This window comes from Gallus gallus, chromosome 5 (assembly GCF_016699485.2).
Source record: "Gallus gallus isolate bGalGal1 chromosome 5, bGalGal1.mat.broiler.GRCg7b, whole genome shotgun sequence".
Classification (NCBI taxonomy): Eukaryota; Metazoa; Chordata; class Aves; order Galliformes; family Phasianidae; genus Gallus; species Gallus gallus.
This window is the reverse complement of record NC_052536.1, coordinates 28,517,735-28,537,190: the sequence shown is the minus strand read 5'-3', so window position 1 is coordinate 28,537,190 and position 19,456 is coordinate 28,517,735. Positions and strand designations below refer to the sequence as shown.

General features: G+C 38.3%; 1 protein-coding gene across 2 annotated transcripts in view; it reads left to right on the top strand.

Annotated features, from left to right (window-relative positions):
• MPP5 (membrane palmitoylated protein 5) overlaps positions 1–19,456 on the top strand; it is a 48,130-nt gene that overhangs the window by 6,387 nt on the left and 22,287 nt on the right. For both annotated transcript variants that reach the window (XM_046941734.1, NM_001199705.3), the window contains exon 2: positions 16,566–17,079. In XM_046941734.1, coding sequence (XP_046797690.1) covers positions 16,713–17,079 — 367 coding nt within the window. In that variant the 5' untranslated portion in view covers positions 16,566–16,712. The remainder of the gene's footprint in view (positions 1–16,565; positions 17,080–19,456) is intronic.

Genomic DNA, 19,456 nt, shown 5'->3' with positions numbered 1-19,456 from the left:
GGAATAATCTGCAGAGTTGGGCAGTAAGGCCTAATAACTATGTGCAGGCTCTTTTTGGAGCTTTGAGTCTGCTTCTTGGCTGGTCAGTGGTGGTTTTTAATTTATAAACCCGGTGTGAAATGTATGCCTTTAACCATAATGAAAAGTACGTGGGCAACAACCGCACAATACAGATTTCAGTTTTATTCAGTAGGTAGTGTAAAATCTGAAACAACCACCTCTCTGGTAGTAAAGTATTAAAGTATATGTATGGTTTTATTTAGTTGAACAACTTGAGTTGCAAACCTGCATTTATGTATAAAGCCACTTTCAGACATCTGGTGGGAACTTCATGTTGGTGAGAACTTCATCAGGTTTCTCCTGTCGACATTTTTGAAGTCTTTTCTGTACAAATATTTAATGACTGCAGCTGCATACCTAAGTGGCTGAGTAGTGAGTGTAGACCAGTGTTGTGTTCTGTCTTAAGTGTGCATTCCTGCTAAGTCTTAGAAAAATATTTAACACTCTTCTTTTGGTATTACGTATATTAGAGCTGTTTATAACTTCTGTAGTTGGGATTTGATGTGACAATTAAAATTCCATGCAAGACTTCCGTCCTTGGATGTTAAAGCTAATTTGAGGTTCAGTATTCAGCCTTTAAGGTACATAATATGACTAATCAGAGTCTGTTCAACTTAACGTGTAAACTGTTAAGCAATTAGGAATTATTTTTCCTCACTTTTTTGGTATTTATTTTCTTGGCTGGATTTGTGACACATCTGATTCTAGCTACTTAAGAAGACACTTAGCTTGCGGCTATAGCTCTGGGAGTTCTTAACAGACTTGGTGGTTTCTCAGCTTTTCACGTTCAGCTCCTCTGCTCCAGTTTGTCACTTGCAGGCATGGCCAAAATGCTATTTCCCAAGTCATTTAAGTTCATAGTGTAGTGCCCGAGGGAGAGGACCCAAATAAAAGATACCCAAGTAGAAGACACAGTACAGAAGTGGCTGAGGTGTCGGCACACGTTGCCTTCTGCTAACTCTGCTTTTGGGATCAGTGATTTCTGACGGGAGCAGAGTCTACAGCTGAGAATAGTAACTTAATCTGCTACAACAAGATTTGCTAGAACTTGTCCGTCAACATCTTTAAGCTTGCTGTCCCTCCAGTTCAGCCTATTATGCAGCATTATTTTCTTCTTTTTTGGGGGGGAAAAAAAGAAACAATAATAATTTTCTTTGTGATTTCTTTGCAACAAATTGTATCTCTAACTTGAAACCTGTACGTTGAGAAACTTATAAACAATCCAGTATATTATTGCTGACCATTACACTATTCTGGGTGTTGAAGATTAATATAGTATTATAATATAGTATTAGATATATTAGCTTATTCTTACAGTTGTATTTCCAGAAGTTTTATTTGGCAGTTAAAATTTGCAGTGGCTTAGTTCTTTATATTTGTGGTGTAACATACAGAAGGGCATTGCATTCGTTCAGGATGTACAACCATTGTATGCCAAACTGAAAATAGACATCAGTTCAAAAAAACAAAAGAAAATTGATCAACTTAATACTAGCAGTGAGACTCTAAAATGTTATGCACGGGTGCTATTTGAATGGATGCTTAAAATTGAGGGGAACAAGAAGTCTACAGAAATAGTTCATTGGCTTAGCTTGTTAAAATTCATTAAACTAATACATCTCCAGTATTTGTGTTTGAAATTCCAGAACTGTTCTTCAAGGAGCATATTTGAGTTAGAATGCAAAAGTATTCATAAATCTCATTCATTTGTCTCATTGATTTACCTCATTAAATTCTGATTTCAATTTGTTAGGTGTTGGGTTTTTTTCCTGAAACTCTGCATATTTTTAGGCTGTGAGCGTTGAGTAAAAGTCTGGAAATAATTATCCCTATTTTTATAGAGGTAAAATTTTATAAATGTAGAATCAAAACCAAAAAGGGCACAAGTACTGGTTCTCTAGAGAAATCTCTAAAGTAAAAATTTTCATTGTCTAATGTGAAATATCAGCTGGATTCAAATTGAAAATACATCCCAGGTTGATAACATTGATGGACTGGAAAAGTGCATGTGAATCATTTGGTTCTAGATCAAAACTTCTCAAAGTAATGAAGAAAATCTGACCATCTGCATCTCAAGCTGTGGGATACCCAAACCTTCCTAGTGTAGCTCTACTATGCCCTGACTGCAGAAATAGGTATTGCTACTGCAGATTGTGTAGCCTTGGTAGCAGTGGAACCTAATTTCATGCTGCCTGCACTGCTGAGAGGACTGGCAGTTTCTGGAAACCAGAGGAATACAGTTCCTCTCCAAACACTGTCTTTAAGATGTATGGAATAAAACCATTTTATTAAAGAGTGTCTCTGTTGAGCAGAGTATGTCAGAAGGACCAATGGTTGCTTTGGTCCCAAAAGTTGTAAATGTCTGCAGCTTTAAAAGCAGAGACCAGAGATGTGAGTTGGAAAGCAGAATACATTTCTGTAGGTATTGGGGTTCCTCAGCAATTTGGCTATTTTTACTGAGAATCACTGATGGCTGCTGTCTTATTATTTTCAAATGAGTTTAAGGTATAAGCTGAACTAAATCACATTGTAGCAATATAATGTGAAGTGGTAAAGCAGAAATAATGGACAACAAATGTCGGGATATAGATATTTGTTAACTCTTACTTATGTAATAGTAAGAAACAGTACAGTTTAGAAGCTCTGTCAAGACTTGTAGAAAATCCAAATTACCTGCTTGCATTTGCCTCATGAACAATTGATTTGGTACTAAAGATGAAATTCAGTGGCCAGAGTTGCCAGCTGATTGCTGAGTAATTGGTATGCAAACTGTTGCAGCTTTTGTTCAGGAAGTCAGTATTTTTTGGATGTTATTTGGAAAAGTGACTGCACTTTTACGTGCTCAGGTTCCAAATGAAATGGTAAAGTCATTGTAGCATTCTTGGATTGTTGAAGAGAATATCTGTAGTTCTTTAGATTGTGGTGTTGGTTTTTCTCTAACAAAAAGTCTCAGTAATTAAATGCTGCTTCAGTGTGTTCTCACTCTGTAAAACCATAAAGCATAACCTTGGAACCTTGCATTTTTTTCCTCCTATCATTGCACAGAATGCATGTTACAAGTCCTCAGTGGAGGTGGTAGAGAACGAAGTGATCTTCAGTGCTGCTAATGGAGATCCTCTGTGAGGCATCAGAACAGTCATCAGAGGAGCTTCTTTCAGATAAGGCACTGGTGCTGATCACAGAGTACCTGCTGAGTGAGGAGATGGCCTGACCTGTCAGGCTGACAAGAAAAGAAGGAATACTGCATCAGAGCGCTGCCACTCTTGAGATTTCTGGTTTAATCTAAAGCAGAAAGAATCGCATTTCCAAAATTTATTTTACTGACTTAGAAGGTGGCATTTCAATTCGCAGTTAAAATTCTGTATTAATAGAATTTTCAGTATACCCAACTGTGCCTGAAAGACCGTATTAAACAGCTTCACTGTTAGTGTGATATCTGCAGGACCAACAGCTGCATGTAGTAGTGAGTAGAAGATTTTTAAGGCCAGTGTCCAGGTGAGCTCACAACCTGGACAGGCCGCTACAGAGCCCTCTCACGTGCACCGGAGTTGGGCGGAGCGTTCTGTTGTATGAGAGCTCTGTTACTTTTCTTTGTGATAAGCATGATTAGCCAGGAACAGGCAGAAGTTCTATTTAGCGTGGTTTATTATTGTCAAGTCACTGACAGTTGTTGTGGACCCACGCAGTTAAGTGTCACCTGTTAGTTTTTTCTTTCTCTGTCCGATCCTCCAATGTCTTACTGGCAGTCATTGCTGTTACAAAAAGTATCCCAATCTCTTTTGGCTTACTGGGAACGTTGATTGTGAAACCTTTATATTGCAAATATAAAATGTATTCTATTGCAGCCATTATATTGAGTGGTAGATGGAAAACTGTTAGAAAACTTTTGTTAATTGAATTTCAGTCATGTCAGACCTCTTAATTATATTTACTCGCCCAGTCCTATGGGGATTCTTTTTTATTTATTGATTGAAAAGTATTTGGATGTATTCTTTGTTTTTTCACAAATATTTGGATCCTTTTGTGTATTGTCCTCAGTAAAATCTTGAGGTCACATCTTTGGTAAGCAAACCATTTTCTGCTCTAACTCTTTTTGAATAGCCTGTTGTTTGTTAAATTAAAAGTATGTGATTTAACTTCTGTAGGCTGTTTCTTATCTGTACATACCTTTTGTGTACTTCCTTACTTTGTTTCACATGCAAACAAAATCACAGACTGGGCCTCTGGAGGTCATCTGGTCCAACAGCTTTCCTCAGGCACCTTGGTGCCTCCTGACTAACTCACAGTGCTTATTTCAGACACCTCTGGCCCTTTTAAAGAGAATGAGCAAAAACTGTTCCACATGAACTTATGCCTAGTTTGGTTTGCATGAGAGAAACCTGAAACTTCCCAACTTCTATGAATTAAGTTGGCAGATTTGTCTTAATAGAGAATAGCATAGTTTTCTTTTTAATGGAGACTTTCCTCATAATGTGACTTGAAAAAAATACCACTGATAGGTAACTTAAAATAATCTGAAACAAATCAGGTAGACTGCTAAAATGGTAGCCTGATATGCTTTGGATGACATTAGAGGACTGCGTTTTAAGTGATATTTATAGTTTTCCTATTTGTCAGAATGCAAAAGCTCCTGTGTGTAAGTGGAACCTTGCGTTTCTAATCCTTGTCCTAATTCCACAGCTTTCTAACTGAGAAAACAGGTAGCATTCACTGCCATCTGAATTTTCATCTGACATGTAGGGAGTACATTTGTCTCTTGAACCTTCTGTTGCTAATTACACAGCACTGTTCTGGAGTGCTTTTGGATTGTATTTGTTTTTTCAAGTGAATGCACACGGTATTTTCTGGTACACGTTTTGGCTAGTATTCAGATGTAAACGGTCTCTTGTGTATCCAGTAGGAGTTGGTAACAGTTTGAGTTACAGATTTATAAAAGCTAAAAATTGCAATTGTATTGGTGATGAAAAAGAAACCACAACTTTATGTACAGATGTTCTTGACATTACAGCTTTTTGCTGCTGAGAGTGGGAGACTTCTTAGTCTGGTTTGTTCTCTGTCTTTTTATCTCATCAAGTTGTCTTGTGGAGAGAGCTGCTAATGCCGAGAGCAGTGTAGAGTACGTGAGGAAAGAGGTTTGGAATAATGCAAACATCAGTTCCATCTTGCAGAATGATACCCTAAGGTCAAGTGGGAAAACTAGTAGGAAGGAGTAGTGGCTTTAACAAGATCATTTTGATGCATGGGTATGTGAGCATATTTAGGGATGAATGGTATGTTTTATTGCATCTTAAAGTTGTACAGCTGGGCTGCACAAGTGTATGGCGAGAACTTGCTGCTGTTAAATCTTGGAAAGGTACGTTTAGGAAAACTGCTTCTTTGATTTGGTGATATAACAGTTTCCCCCAGTTACTTGGCAAGAGCTGGAAATGCTCATAATTTGGATATGGATGAATTTTCTCAATTGAAATCCATTCTGTAAACCTGATTGTTTGTTAGGATGACTGCAGCGATGACTTGAATAGACCATCGTGCTGCTGTTGGGGCCATGGCACCTCACAGTGATATTAGGAGTTTCATCTGCAAACTTGGCTTCTGTTTCCTCTTGCTTACAAGGCTGATGCATCAGACCAGATTGCTCTTAATTTCTATTTAGTTTTTCAGTTTCGTTTTTATCACATTTCCTATACCACAATCAGAGAAAGTATTCTCCCTGTGGTACGGAGGAAACAGTCTTTCTCTACCAGTGGATAAGGGCTTTCACTGTTTACTGTTACTATTTGGCTGACCTCTTTGATCTGGAAAGCTGCGTGTCAAGACAGTGGCAGCTTCCTGAGGGGCATGTAGAAACAATGGTGTTGGTGCTGAGCCATGCGCCCAGGGAGTGATCTTGCCCATCTTAGTTTTATCGTTTTAGCCTTGCTTGTTGGCAGTGCATTCCACTTTTAATGTAAGTAGGGAGTTTCAAACAGTTCAGCTTTGCTATTCTTTCCGTTCTTGCTTGGATGAAAAATTACTGAAGTTTGTCCCATTAAGAGCTTCTTCCCCTGCGTTTTCATATCCTTCTCTGGCCTTTCTCATGGAAAGCCAAGGTCCATCCTCACTAGCTTTCAGTCTGGCTTTTGACAGTGGTCTGTAGAAACAGCAATCAATGTCTTGATGCCTGATTACACAGCAGTACAGGAGCCCCAGACTGGTGTTAGAATAATAATTTTTAGCTTTTTTTCTTCACTGCTATTGAAAGGCACCCATCTGCTGTCTCCGCATGAGAGGGCAACATTCAGGATCCTTGTTTTGTGAGAGGAATTACCAAGTAGTTCTTCCATTTGGCATTTTTACTGTAAATGTGAATTTAGGAAAGAGGTACCTAATGCCCAAAGTGTTGTGGTTCTTTTTATTCAAAGGATTAGCCTTGTAAAACCTGTTAAAGACTAATTGACTGAAGGCTGTATTCTTTAACCCAAAGCAGAACTGCCAAATTCTTAGATAAACTAAATTATGGGAAAAACAGTACTAAGGTACTGAGTTTAATTGTTCTTTCTTTGGTTGAATTGCAACAATGTGTTGCAGCTGACCTGCAGTTAGTGGAGTCAGTGCTGCCTGAAGTGGCTGTAGATGACAGCTTTAAGTTTGCTAGCAGAGCTATTTTAGGACACTGAATTTTCTGATTTAGAAGTGCCTGATGACTGAGTTTTTAAATATTGGAGCAATAAAATGTTTTTTTTCATTGCTAAGGGAGTTATCAGCCATGTTGGTGTAATGCTTATAAACACGCTTGCATCACTGGTATTGCAAAGCTTTTACAAACTTTAGGTACTTGTATACCAGGTTGGGTGTGTGATTGATTCTTCTAAGCATTGCTTGCTAACTTCTTCATTAGGTGTTCAGTGCCCTTCTGTGTAGTACCTGTGCAGTTTTCTTCATTGAGTGGTAAAATGCAAAGATGCCCAGCATTGGTGTTCTCTTCCATTCTCCCACTATGAAATGTCTGAATTACTGATAACTAACATCTGTGCCAGGAAGAAAAACTTTTTGTTATGGAAAAGCATTTTTATCTTGGATTCACTAATTTGGACTTGCTTTTTATGCATGCTCATTTCAAGTAGAGGTAATGTACAAATATGTTACTTCTCTCATCTTGTGATGAGAAACTTGTTATAAAAGATATGCATGAAAGGTAAAGTGGGGCAAATTTCTGCATTTGGAACTTCTTCAGTATCTTTGAAGACGAGTTGGGCCTTCCTCAATTGTGATTTCCATTTTCTTATGCTGTTTTGATTTTCTTCGCTGGCTGGTCGTTGTTGCAGTTGATCATAGCAGGTAATACAAGTTTATGGAGCTAGTTTTAGTTGTCAGACGCTTCAAAAAGCTCTAATGATTGGGCAGTCTCTATGCTTTTATTTTGAAAGTATAATAGTATAATAGTGTATTGGTTAATGCAAGCAAGTATAAAGTATAGATTAATGCACCTTCCAGTGTTTATCCATTTCACTGGCACGTGTGGACATCCTGAAGGAAGGCAGGGTTACTGCACCACTACATATGAAGTATCTACATAAGTTTGTCTCTCTTCATGTAGACTGGAGTTGTGCATTCCTGTGAGTTAATCACTGTTCTCTATATATTTTTTTAATTAAAACAACTTCTACGTAAAGCTTTCAGAAATTGAATTTCATTTTATTGATTCAGCAAAGAAGTTGTACTGTGATAAAGCTCTGCAGCCACGGTGGTTATTATGCTCATGTGTTCAATTTGCAGAAGTATGTTCCCATTGGGGTTTTATCTTAATTTTTGTAACTGACTGCTTAAATTAGGCCCAAGAGTCCACTTGCATTTAACAGAAGAGAGAGACTGTTTTTATAAGGTATAAAGGCCTCAACTGTTACATTTTTTTTGCCTTCGCAAAGTTTTTTCTTGCATTTTTATTAGGAAGTCCAGTGTTGTGGTTTATTTACAGAGCATCCAGTTTTCACATCTTGTAGTGAAATCCTGCTCATAGTTTCTGTAATGTATTTTTCTTCAAGCTTCTCTTACAACCTGTTGGTGTACAGGGATGTTCCTGCTTTGCAGTACATACTCCTTTAACTCTGCTCTCAAGACACAGCTGTTCAATTTACTGTTTCTGTTTGGGAGTAAATATGCTTAAAGATAAATACATATTTCACACTCACAGTGTTCAGAATTTGTTTCAGATTCTCTTCTAAGAGAGACCAACAGATTTTTAACAATCCTTTTTACTTCAGGAAGAAATACCTACACCAATGGTTGTAGGTGTGGGGGTTGTTGACTTAGATATTTCTTTTCTAGAATGAAAAGCTCCTAATAATATATATTTACATCAGTAGCTGTTGCTTGTATTTGGGAGGGCAGAAAATAGATGAATTCACAGAATATGATTGTGAGATGAGGCCCTGTCAGAGTTGGGTCCCTGGTGCCAGTCTCTTGCTCCTACCACTTGTGTCAGTCTGGTCACTTTTCAGATTACTGTGAACTGTTTCAGCGTGACCCTTTGACGAAAGAGTAACCAGAAAAATGAAAATATTTTGTAATATTCTTCAAGCTTAGTGAATTAAGGCAACTTGCAGAGGCATCTGAAAGCTGCAGAGCTCTCAGATATTACTGGCTGTACGACCCAAAGGAGGAGAGAATAAGGGAGCGATCGAGAGATGGTTGTGAGACTGCAGTCTTTGGCAGCAGTGAACTAGTTCAGCTTAATGGTCCAAGAAACCATACTGACAGGCTCTTTCATGGTTCTTGTCATAAACTATGCGATCTCTGTTTGGAAGGATCCAAAATTAGGGCACACTTGAAAGCCTAGTCAGCATTGTGCTATGCTAGCAATTGAGAGTTAAAGCTGTGCACAAACATATTTGTTATCTCCCTGAAGAAATTATTACAATGTTCTGCAAATGTTAGATAACATGACTGGCAAAGTGTGAAGAGACTACAAAACTTTGCAGCCTCTGAATATTTTTTTCTGTATGCAAAATTGTGAGTTCTGTCACTGGTGCTCTTATTTTTAGGAATGAGAAACATTCCAGCAGATTTCATGGACACAAATTCACAGAGCATTCCATGCAAAGTGTGGCTGTGACGGTGCATTTCTTTGGGGATATGCTTGCCAGGCTACCCAGGGCATTTATCCTGTTTGAGCATGGATTTTTGTTTGTTTGGTAGTAACGAAGGTTTCTGTCTTTTGTCTAGCAGTATATCTCAGCATAATAATAATAATACTGAAATGGTATCATAGACAAAACAGACGGCTACTGTGTGGCTGGTATGCCTTGCTTACAGTGTCCTCCAGAGAAAGCAAGTGCAGATGATGGTAATTAGAGAAAACCTTGGAGGAGGTGGGGGGGCATGGAGGATGGTGATGGTGAAGTGAGAATACTTGAGAAGAAAAATCTCTGAAATTTATGCAGCAAATTATTTGGGGTTTGGAGCTGTCACCTCACATGAGTTTAGGAATGGAAAAGTTGTGACATCAGAGACCTGAGTATCTAAAATAGTTTGTAGAAGTATCCTATAAATAACTAGAGAAGAGCTCAAATGAAATCTGGTTTGTTCTCAGGGTGTGGGCAGTTGACTGTGAGGTCTATAAAGTGCGAAGATCCTTAATCTTAGTTTTGTTTTATGTTTTGTATTTCAGAACTTCTAGAAGTTTTCAGAACTTTTAGAAGTCTGAACTCATTTTTGTGGACAGAGAAAAAAATGTCAGAAGTTGTTTATTCCCACCCCCTGGTAACGAAGAGTGACATATTGGTGGAGCTAAGCAGGTTAAGGCATTAAGGATAGTAATTCAAAGGGGAAAAAAAGATCACTTTCACCCATTCAGTTAATGTTGCAAATACTTACTGTTTACTCTTTTACTGTTTACTATTAATGCTGTTTTCCATAGTGAAGCAGTAATAACTGTTGACTATTAAAACTGCTATGTTAAAAACAAAAACATGGGGATTAACTTGAGATGAGGACACAGGAGTCCAAACCAAAAAGGATACAATTTAAAGGGATGACGTTGGGGGGGGGAGGGGGGGGGGGAGAGAATCTTATTAGATATTTAGAACAGCAGCAATATTTTTAATTCTACAGAGAACATAAGCTCAGTTTAAACAAGGACTGGCATTTTTACCTTTAAAACAATGAAATCTGCGGTCTTAACTGTCTGTGAATAGGTGATAAAGAAATGGGTGTCGCCTTATCGTGTTTCTGGATGTCCTGTGAGCTCTTTTAACAACCCTTGGAATTCTAGGAATTCCGTTACTCTTCATTTGTTATGCTTTAAGGTTTCTAAACATTTGGCATTAACTCTCAATTAAGGTAAATCTTTCCTCTTTCACTGCTTATGATCTTTTCCTTGCAGCCTTTAGATATTTGTGTAGTCCACTGTCGTCTTTATATCAAATGTTAATTGTAGAGCAGGGGCAGATGGTGCAAAAGACTTGATTAGAACCAGGTATTCAAATGTATATGCAGTTGGAGCCTATTAATCTAAGTCACAGTGAGATGCTGGGGTAGCATATGTAGTGTTTTGGGGGTCCTGTGGATGTCAGACCACTCAGTGAGCTATTACCTTGGTTGTTTCTGTGGGCTACTTTTTGAAACTGAACCTGTTTCTTTTCTCACATTTTAATTGATGTCGAGACTGCCCTCTGCTGTACTCTGCAGCTAATGGAGAGTTAGGGCCCTGTAAGCACTAGGAGTTGTTGATAGCTGAACACTTCTTGATCACCCGTGTAAGAGCTTTATTATTGATATGGGATAGCAAAATATAAACAGAAGTCAAGTAGTATGTTACTGAATTTTAAAATGTCCTTAAATGACCTTGGCAGATGTCTGTTTTCTATCTAGACATGAATTTTGGTAAGCTGCTTGAAGCCTTCTCTGATTTGTTCTTCTTGCCCCAAATACAGTCACACCAACTGAAACTTCATTCCCCTTCTCATCTCTTTTTAATTTGGTCTAAAAAGGAGAAATTAGACAATGCTTGTGTGCAGATACTGGTGTATATTTAAAACAAAGGGAATGGTGGCAAGTAAGATGTTTGTTAGTGTTATCAGTAATTGTTTTTTATTTTGCTCAACTGTGAAAGCACTTGAATTTTTTCTAATAGGACCAAAGGATTTATATCCTGGTGGAAAGTCCAGTTTGTTAGGACTAAAACTTCTTGTGCAGTGGTTCTGCTTGACCTGCGCTATCACTTTTAATAGATTAAAGGGGTTTGCTATTGGGATACTAATGGAGGAAGATTGCTGCTAACAGGGCATGCAGTGTGTCTTTCACAGAGGTATTGGCAAGAATTTTAAGTGTTGCCCTCCTTTATATAAGTTCTTAGTTCTTTTCTAAAAATCAACCTGTTCAATGTCTTAAAACTTAAACCACGCTTCTTCTAAGGGGTTTTGATTGCTTTAGACCTAACAGATTTAAAATATTGAAATTAGTCTGTGGTGGTGTGTTCTACGTCTGTCTTAACTGGTGGCTTCAGTCACCTGTGTCACTGAGGCTGTGAGCTTTTCCTCGAAGTGCTGTTCTTCAGAGACCTCACTGGCAGCGTTACTGCTCCTTACTGAGATACACACTCAATATGACTCACAAATGGTGCTCCACCTCAAAATTGCAGGGTGAGAAGCCGAGCACAGTGAGGAGCCCCGCGTGGCTCATGTATGATGTAAGTCCTGCAGCTCTTCTCAGGAGCGTGGTGGGAGCGGACAAAGCTCTTGCCATGGGAACGAGCAGTCCAGCTTCAGAGAATGGCAGCGGAATGCTGAGCTGGTGTAAATGAGGAGCTGCAGCTGCTGCCTGGGAAGCCCTGGCTCAGGAGGAAGCAGAGGGGAGCATGCGTTACCTCCCTGGGCCAGGTGAGTGCCCGGTTGCTGCTCGGGGCGTTTGGCAATGAAGAGGACTACTCTGATAATGACAAATCCCATGTACGGTATCAGTGTGATACAGTGACGTGCTTACAATTCCCCATGTTTGTACCTCAGGCAACTTGTACATACAGTTTGTGAAGCTGGAATCTCTTCTCAGTGTCTAAAATTTCAATTTCCCCATTTTTATTGCATTTTAATGCTGTAAGTTGACAGTCTTATTTCTCCTGTACAAATGTAACCTAGCAGTAACAATGAAAATTGCTTTCCTTTTGAGAGTTTAGAGCTTTTAGCTGTTGATCCACATACCTTGCACATTGAAGTGAGCATGGAATGCTAAAACCTTTTGGCATGTCTGATAGCCCTTTGAAATACACATGTTGAACTGAGTTACCGTGCTTGACAGGTTTTCTAATGAACCCTGGTCTGAAGTGATTAGAAGGAAGAGCCAGCTGGAAATGAAGGAAACATTTTCTTTCAATACCAAGACTATACTACAGCATCTGATTAGAGAAAACGATGTAAAATGTTGTAGACTAAAATGAAAACACACACACTAGAAATCAGCATTGTTTGCATTGCAAAGTTACTGCAGGGTATCTTTTTCTTGTACGGAATTTTTGAACTTAAGAAAAATGGTGTGAAGCTATCAGAGATTTTGCAACTTGTTTTTGAAAGCATTAGGCTGCTCAAATGTGTACCAGGTATTCCAGATGCTGTTGATCTCCATGTGATATCTGTGAAGTATTTTCTACTGTACACTGCAATTTCTCATTGATTAGTAGTGAAATCTGTGCTATGCAAACTGATTTGTGTTGTGCCTTCCTGTATGTAATTTGGTTTCAAGCCTCTTAAGCTTGGAGTACTGCTGAGGAAACAAATGATGCTTGGGAGATGATGCGGTGAAAGCTGGGAATGTTTTTTCTACACTGAATTCCATTCATAGAATTACTGAAATTCTATTTTACTGTGATAGCTTGTAATTTTGATGCCTGAAGTGTTGCTTATTTAGAAGTGTGAGTAAAAACACCCATTGCTAATCGAGCCACTAATGGCTCGTGGTGGAGATGGCTGCCGTAATTCTCTGCTTGTATTTTCTCAGTAATTCAGATTATCGGGAAGCATCTTGTATGTGGTTTTAATCAAACTGTTTATTTTAAATGACTTCAGCAACCTATAATGCTTCTCCCAGTTGTTTCTAATGAGTTGTTACTGTGCCATATCTGTTATAGTTGTTGTATGTGGCTCTCATCTGATAAGAAAATCCTTTGCATTGTGTACAATGTTAAATATGTATTTCTTACATTTATAATTACAGTTCCAAGTTGGGCTTTTGTACTCCTTACTGTACCAGAAGTAACTTGAGTCTGGCTGGTGGTGAGCTCTGAACTCCCTTGCAGTCATTCAGAATTTGCAATTTTAATGAATTTTGGAAAGGTAACTGTCAAACCTGATCATATTTTTCTAGAACTGAAAGAATTTTTAAACATCACCGTAACATAATACAATCTCAGCCTCTAGAAAATGTCATTTTTGTTTTGTGGAAGTTGCTTAAGCAAAGCAGATATAATTTTACCATACGGAATTTGGTTGCTAAAGCAGTAAGGTTTACTATGCACACCAGCCAGAGTTCCCTGGGTGAAAGCTCGAGCCATCTTATAGCATTTCCCTTCTGTTTCCGTCCATGTTGGTATTGTTTTATTTTAGCATCTGCCATACACACCAAGGTGATTACTTTCCTATATGTTTGTTCTTTAACGAAGCTTTTTGGGTCTGTGCTTTGCTGAGTAGTGCAATCAGCGTTCGTGGTGGGTAGAGAAATGATAGCAGCCTGATGCTGCTAAGGACTCATCGTGAGGGGTGTTTGCTTATCTCATACAGTACAGTATTTCAAAGGATAGGTGCAGCTAGCAAGACAGTAGCTATATTTTTTTCTTTAATTTCTCTATTCTGAGCTTGCACTGGAAATTGTTTGCTACTCATAATTACTTCACAGTGAAGTTCTTCTGTAATGCTGAATGGTGTTGGGAGCAGGTAAAACACAGCCTCTCCAAAGCTGTACTTCAGTTAGCAATTTGTGCAAACCTTCTCTGTAGTGCAAAAACTCAATGGTAAATGTGGTCTGTGAAGAGAAAACATTCTTCAGGGTCATACTGGTTAGACTCGCTGCATGAATTTGGCAGAAGACAGTCTTAAATGAACTTTATTTGGAAACATCTGTTTATCACATGGCAACACGAAGGTTCCCCTGCAAGATACGGGCAGTTCAAAGGGAGACAAAGCTATGATTTAACTCTGTCAAACTGTTAGCAACAAATCTGTTACACAGAGACTTGTGTACATCTAAGGGTTGTACAGGTTGCTAATACAAAGTCCTAAAGCAGAATTCTGTGAAGTGCAAATATTATTCTGTGTACTTCATACATGACACAGGAAAACCAGTGTTGTATGTCTGTAAATTCTCCCATTTGTGTAAGAATTGGTGGAATAAAATACGCTTTGTCTGATGATCCACAACTTGCAGAGAGCAGACTTGGTAGACCAACCTTCCCTTACTGATGGTATCTTAGGATTTTTAAAATTCTGAATGAAACCCTCAGAAAGGAAAGCCAGGAAAACTGTTCCTGTACTTATCGTAAGACTTCTGATGCGATTATTGGTTAGAATAATTCTTCCTGTTCCTCTTGTCTGCCTCTGCTTAATTACTATGTTTAACCTCAGCTATAGCATGCCTTGATGTGAGGACTGAGCTAATGCTTTACCAGTGTCATGTTTTACATTTAAATTCCATAGGGAGGAACTTCAGAACTGATCTGAAAGGTGTTTTTTTTCCCTTTTGTGGCAATGAAAACAAATGAAATGCTCATTCCATTTGTTGCATTTGGCAGTAGCGTTTTTCTAGGAATCATTGTAGATAAGGCTTTGTGGTATCTGAGGTAGGCTTCAGAAGGCAGAAACAACAGCAGGCTCCAAATTGGAGGGGTTAACCCATTATCTCAAATCATTTGATTAAGGGAGGTTATTCTGACATTCTAGACTTGCAGTATCACTGTGCTTTTACAGGTTACTAACTAGATGTGCTTGGAGGGCTTGGTTTGGTATTTTGGCCAAGTAGAACTTTAGGTTGCCTGGTAAATGAGATTTCAAATCTTTTCAATTATCCGGGTATGATGACTTTGCCTGTATTCTAATTCCTTATTACAGAGACATGTAATTTCCTGGCATATAAAAATTATTTTCTACTTGAAGTGCTCCAGAAACTCTTAGATTTTTTTGGAAAATCTTAGTAAGAACCAGTTGTAGTAGCTGGGTGAGAAACAAGTGAAGAAAATTGCTTTGCTGTTGCTGTATGTAGCTGCATACCATTAATGAAAATGAAAAGCTGCACATACTTAGAATTGCAATCTGGCAGTGATTTGTGTAGGAGTGTCTGTTGTTGCTCCTCCAAAGCTGTACTAATGATATTTAATTTTCAACTTAATTACAGCAGAAGGAGCCTTCCCTTCCTCCTCCAAATGCAAACATTTGGTATAGAAAAGGATTTCTTTTTGTCTCAGTCCTTCCAGTGTTTTTGTGTAATGCAACTTCTGGGATATTTTGTACTATTTCCCTTCACTTGATAAATAATAGGCACATAAAAAAGCTTGAAAAATCAAATGTAATTGTAACTTTTTGCAACTATTTATTAATTTTATTACCTTTGAATTGGACATGCTGAGAATAACGTTTCTGTGGTTTTGTGATACAGAGAGCAGGAAGAAAAAGGCAGTGTGGTGTAAGGCACGGGTATGTGTGATATTTAAGAGCTCTGTGGTTGCGTTTATTCAAACACTGAAGTTCTTTAGCTTGTATCAACAGGAATGAGAAACTATCAGGATGGTAAGGCTGGACTTGGAGTGTAGCGGTATGCCACTATGTGCTTATGGAAATAAATTATTGTACACTGCCAAACAAATGTGTGTGTGCACAGATGAAGGTTTCTGCTCCTGTATTTAATAGGTACTTCCTGCTTTAGCGCGTATCTATAGAAAGCATTAAGAGTAGCTGCTAACATAACTCACGTTAAGGCTTTATCACTACTTGGAACTGTGTAAGTGCAGTTCCAGTCTGCTCTAGATAGTATTTTTTGGAAGAGCTCTGTGCCAGACCTGTCTTCTCTGAAACCTGAGAGGCAGTGTTTACATGAAGATGCTTCAATTTGTGAGCAATAAATGCAAATATTTTTACATGTTTATAAATCCTCTTGTGAGCGTTTTGTTTATACCAAATTACTCACACTTAGTGCTTGTACTACCGTAGTTCGTGTCGGAATTTTTCAGAGTGAAGGATGTGTTACAACTGAGTGGGAATTTTCAGAAAACTGCTGTTGTGTGTTTTAAGTGCAGAATAATCCAGTTCTTTGATGTAGAATTGAACAAAATTTTAGCATCAGTTTGAACTACTAATTCTCTAATGCCAGCACATGAAAATTTCAAAAACAGATGAATCAGATTTGTGAGGGTTCTGTAATTCTTAGTAAGGGAAGAAGTATAATGCGGAGAGGAAGTTCATGTTCTCATGCCTGGAGCACTGAAGAACTGCCTTAGGTATTTTGTTATTAATGCAGATATTTACTAACTTCTTTTGAATGTCTTTCATTAGATTTTCATTGTGGATGCTTCTTCAGCTGCCTTGTGATGGAAGGGATATATTTTTGAAGTTATAATGGATTTTACACAGCAGCGTAACGAAAACTGGCCTAATATCAGCATTTCTATTTGAAGAGAATAGACCTAATTGCACATAACCATGACAACTTCTCACATGAACGGACACATCACAGAAGATTCTGACAGTGAAGCAAAAAATGTGGATCTTGCATCTCCTGAGGAACCTCAGAGGCACCGAGAAATGGCTGTCGATTGCCCTGGAGATTTGGGCTCCAGGATGATGCCCATGCGGCGGAGCGCTCAGCTGGAGCGAATCCGGCAGCAGCAGGAGGACATAAGGCGCAGAAGGGAGGAAGAGGGAAAGAAACAGGAATTGGACCTTACTGCTTCCATGAGGCTTAAGAAGTTAGCACAAATTCCTCCAAAAACTGGAATAGACAATCCAATATTTGATACAGAAGAAGGGATTGTTTTGGAGAGTCCTCATTATACTGTGAAGACACTAGGTAGGTGTTAATGGAAATTATGAACTGGTTAATGGAAAGAAAAGATTTATTTGAATATTAATGGTCTTCTTTGTCACTGAAAATGTGACTTAGATAATTATTCCTATCGTAAGATTCAAGACTTCTGGTCCTTTGGGTTTGTGATTTTCTTCATTTAGCCAAGCATCAGTATATACTCCAGCAAGAGTTTCCCCAGACTAATCCTTCTGGGGGGTATTTAAACAAGTTGTAGAGTACTGCTGGGTTCATTGGATGTCTCCATCCCTGTAGGGTGGGGAAAACCACGTATCTGCTGCCAGATTTTATTACGTTTGAAGCACATGTCAGAGTAAGCAATGTCTTATAAAATAAAATGCTAAAAATGCTAGGGTTTTTAGTTTTCTGTAGTGAAGCATGTCTTTTTTTTTTTCTTATTCTGGTTGTCTTGTTTTCAGTTGTCACTTACTGTCATTTATGTTTTTCCTTAAAGTGTTGGCCTTGTCAATGAAGGACTGCTTGCTTTGACTGTTAATTTAAAGATTTAGATGTAAATACTTCTAATGCTAGAAATGCATTCTGAAATCCTTTACTTCATAGCTTTCATTGCTTTAACTGCGCTTCTATAGGAAACACTTCTAACCTTTCTTCTGCAAATATAAGCATCTGGTCATCTAAAATGAGGTGGTGTCACTGGAGCAAGTGAAAATGAGGCATTGCAAACTTCTGGGAGTCAGACTTCTGGGAGTTTTGAATTCCAAATCCATACCTGTTTTAAGATCCTTACTGCTTTAAAAGATACCTTTATTTTTAAATAAATGTCTATAGCCACACGTGGCAGAAATATTCACAAGCTTGTTGAGTGCGCATGGTCTGTTCTTTGAGTTAGAAAGGCTGGGACCTTTTGAAGATGCAACAATGTAATTAGACTAATTTATGATTTATCTATATATGTGACAAGATGAGGGGAAATGGTTTTAAACTGGAAGAGGGTAGATTTAAAATAGATATTAGGAAGTAATTCTTTACTGTGAGGGTGGTGAGACACTGGAGCAGGTTTCCCAGTGAAGCTGTGAATGCCCCCTCCCTGGAGGCATTCAAACCCAGGCTGGATGGGGCTGTGAGCAACCTGGTCTAGAGGGAGGTATCCCTGCCTATTGCAGGGGTGTTGGAACTACATGATCTTAAAGATGCCTTCCAACTCACACCACTCTGTGACTGTATGATTCTATGCACCAGGGAGTTCAATTAGGGCTTTTCAGTCGAGTGAAATCTTGATGTAATATTGACAGTCATGTTTGACAAGGAAATTAATGGTAGTATAGTAACAATTTGGATCAAGCAGACTAAGATTTAGGAAGTGAGGATTTATTATTGTTGCCCACTCCTGAAAGTGGGCATTGGATTGCAGTCAGCCATCATGTTCAATTGCTGAACGCTTTAAGGAAGAAAATGTAGCTGAAATGCTATAATCTGGTAACCTACATAGTCCATTAAAAAATCTTTCAGCCACGAGTGCAGTAAAACTGAGTGAAAATTTTAAATTCTTCAAAGCACTTCTCCAGGTAATTTGGCCTCTTCTAATTTTTTTTCCTCTACTGTGAGGCACACCCTTTTTTCCCAGTTTCTGGGTTAATCGTTCTAAGATCTGACATTTCTGTTGAATTTGGAATGGAGCTGCTTGTTCCTGACTCTCATTAAAGGCTGGTGAAGTTACCTTATGAATGCGTATCAAATACAGAATATCATGCAAAGGGCTGGAGTCCATTTTAGTTAGTACTTCTGCTTTTGTAATGAATTAGAGAGGCTGGCATTTTTGAAGTTAACATGTACAACTTCTTGACCTTGAAAAAAAAAACTTGCTAGCCCATGATTTTGTCAAAAATAAGAACCAAAAAACCAAAAAATGTGTAGCATGTGAAATATTTCATACTTAGTTTGAATTCCTGAAGCATGCTGCTTCTGACTCCTGAATTTTCACCTTGATAAATTTCAAAGCTTTGTTAGCAGAACTCTTACCCAGTGCTACTGAATTACAAAGTTGTTAAACTACTGTTATCGTTGCATCTTAATGGATTTTAGCTTTGCTTTATTTTTAAGCCATAGAATAGTTACTAAAATATAGGGCTATAAATACATATCTGTATTTTTAGTTTTGAGAATAGCATTCCATACATGCTATTATCTCATTTGGTATTTCTTTGTGAAGCCTTCAGTGTTGTCATCTTAACAGTTAAAAAAAATCAGGCAAATTGGATTTTGTTTATAAAGATTAGCACACGTAATTAAAATGGTTTTAAAGGGCATGTTTATTATCAAAACAGGACATGATTTAGACAGCTGACAGGGTGGAAGCACCTAGAACGTGCTCATTGCCAAAGTATTTAACAAGCTCCTTCGT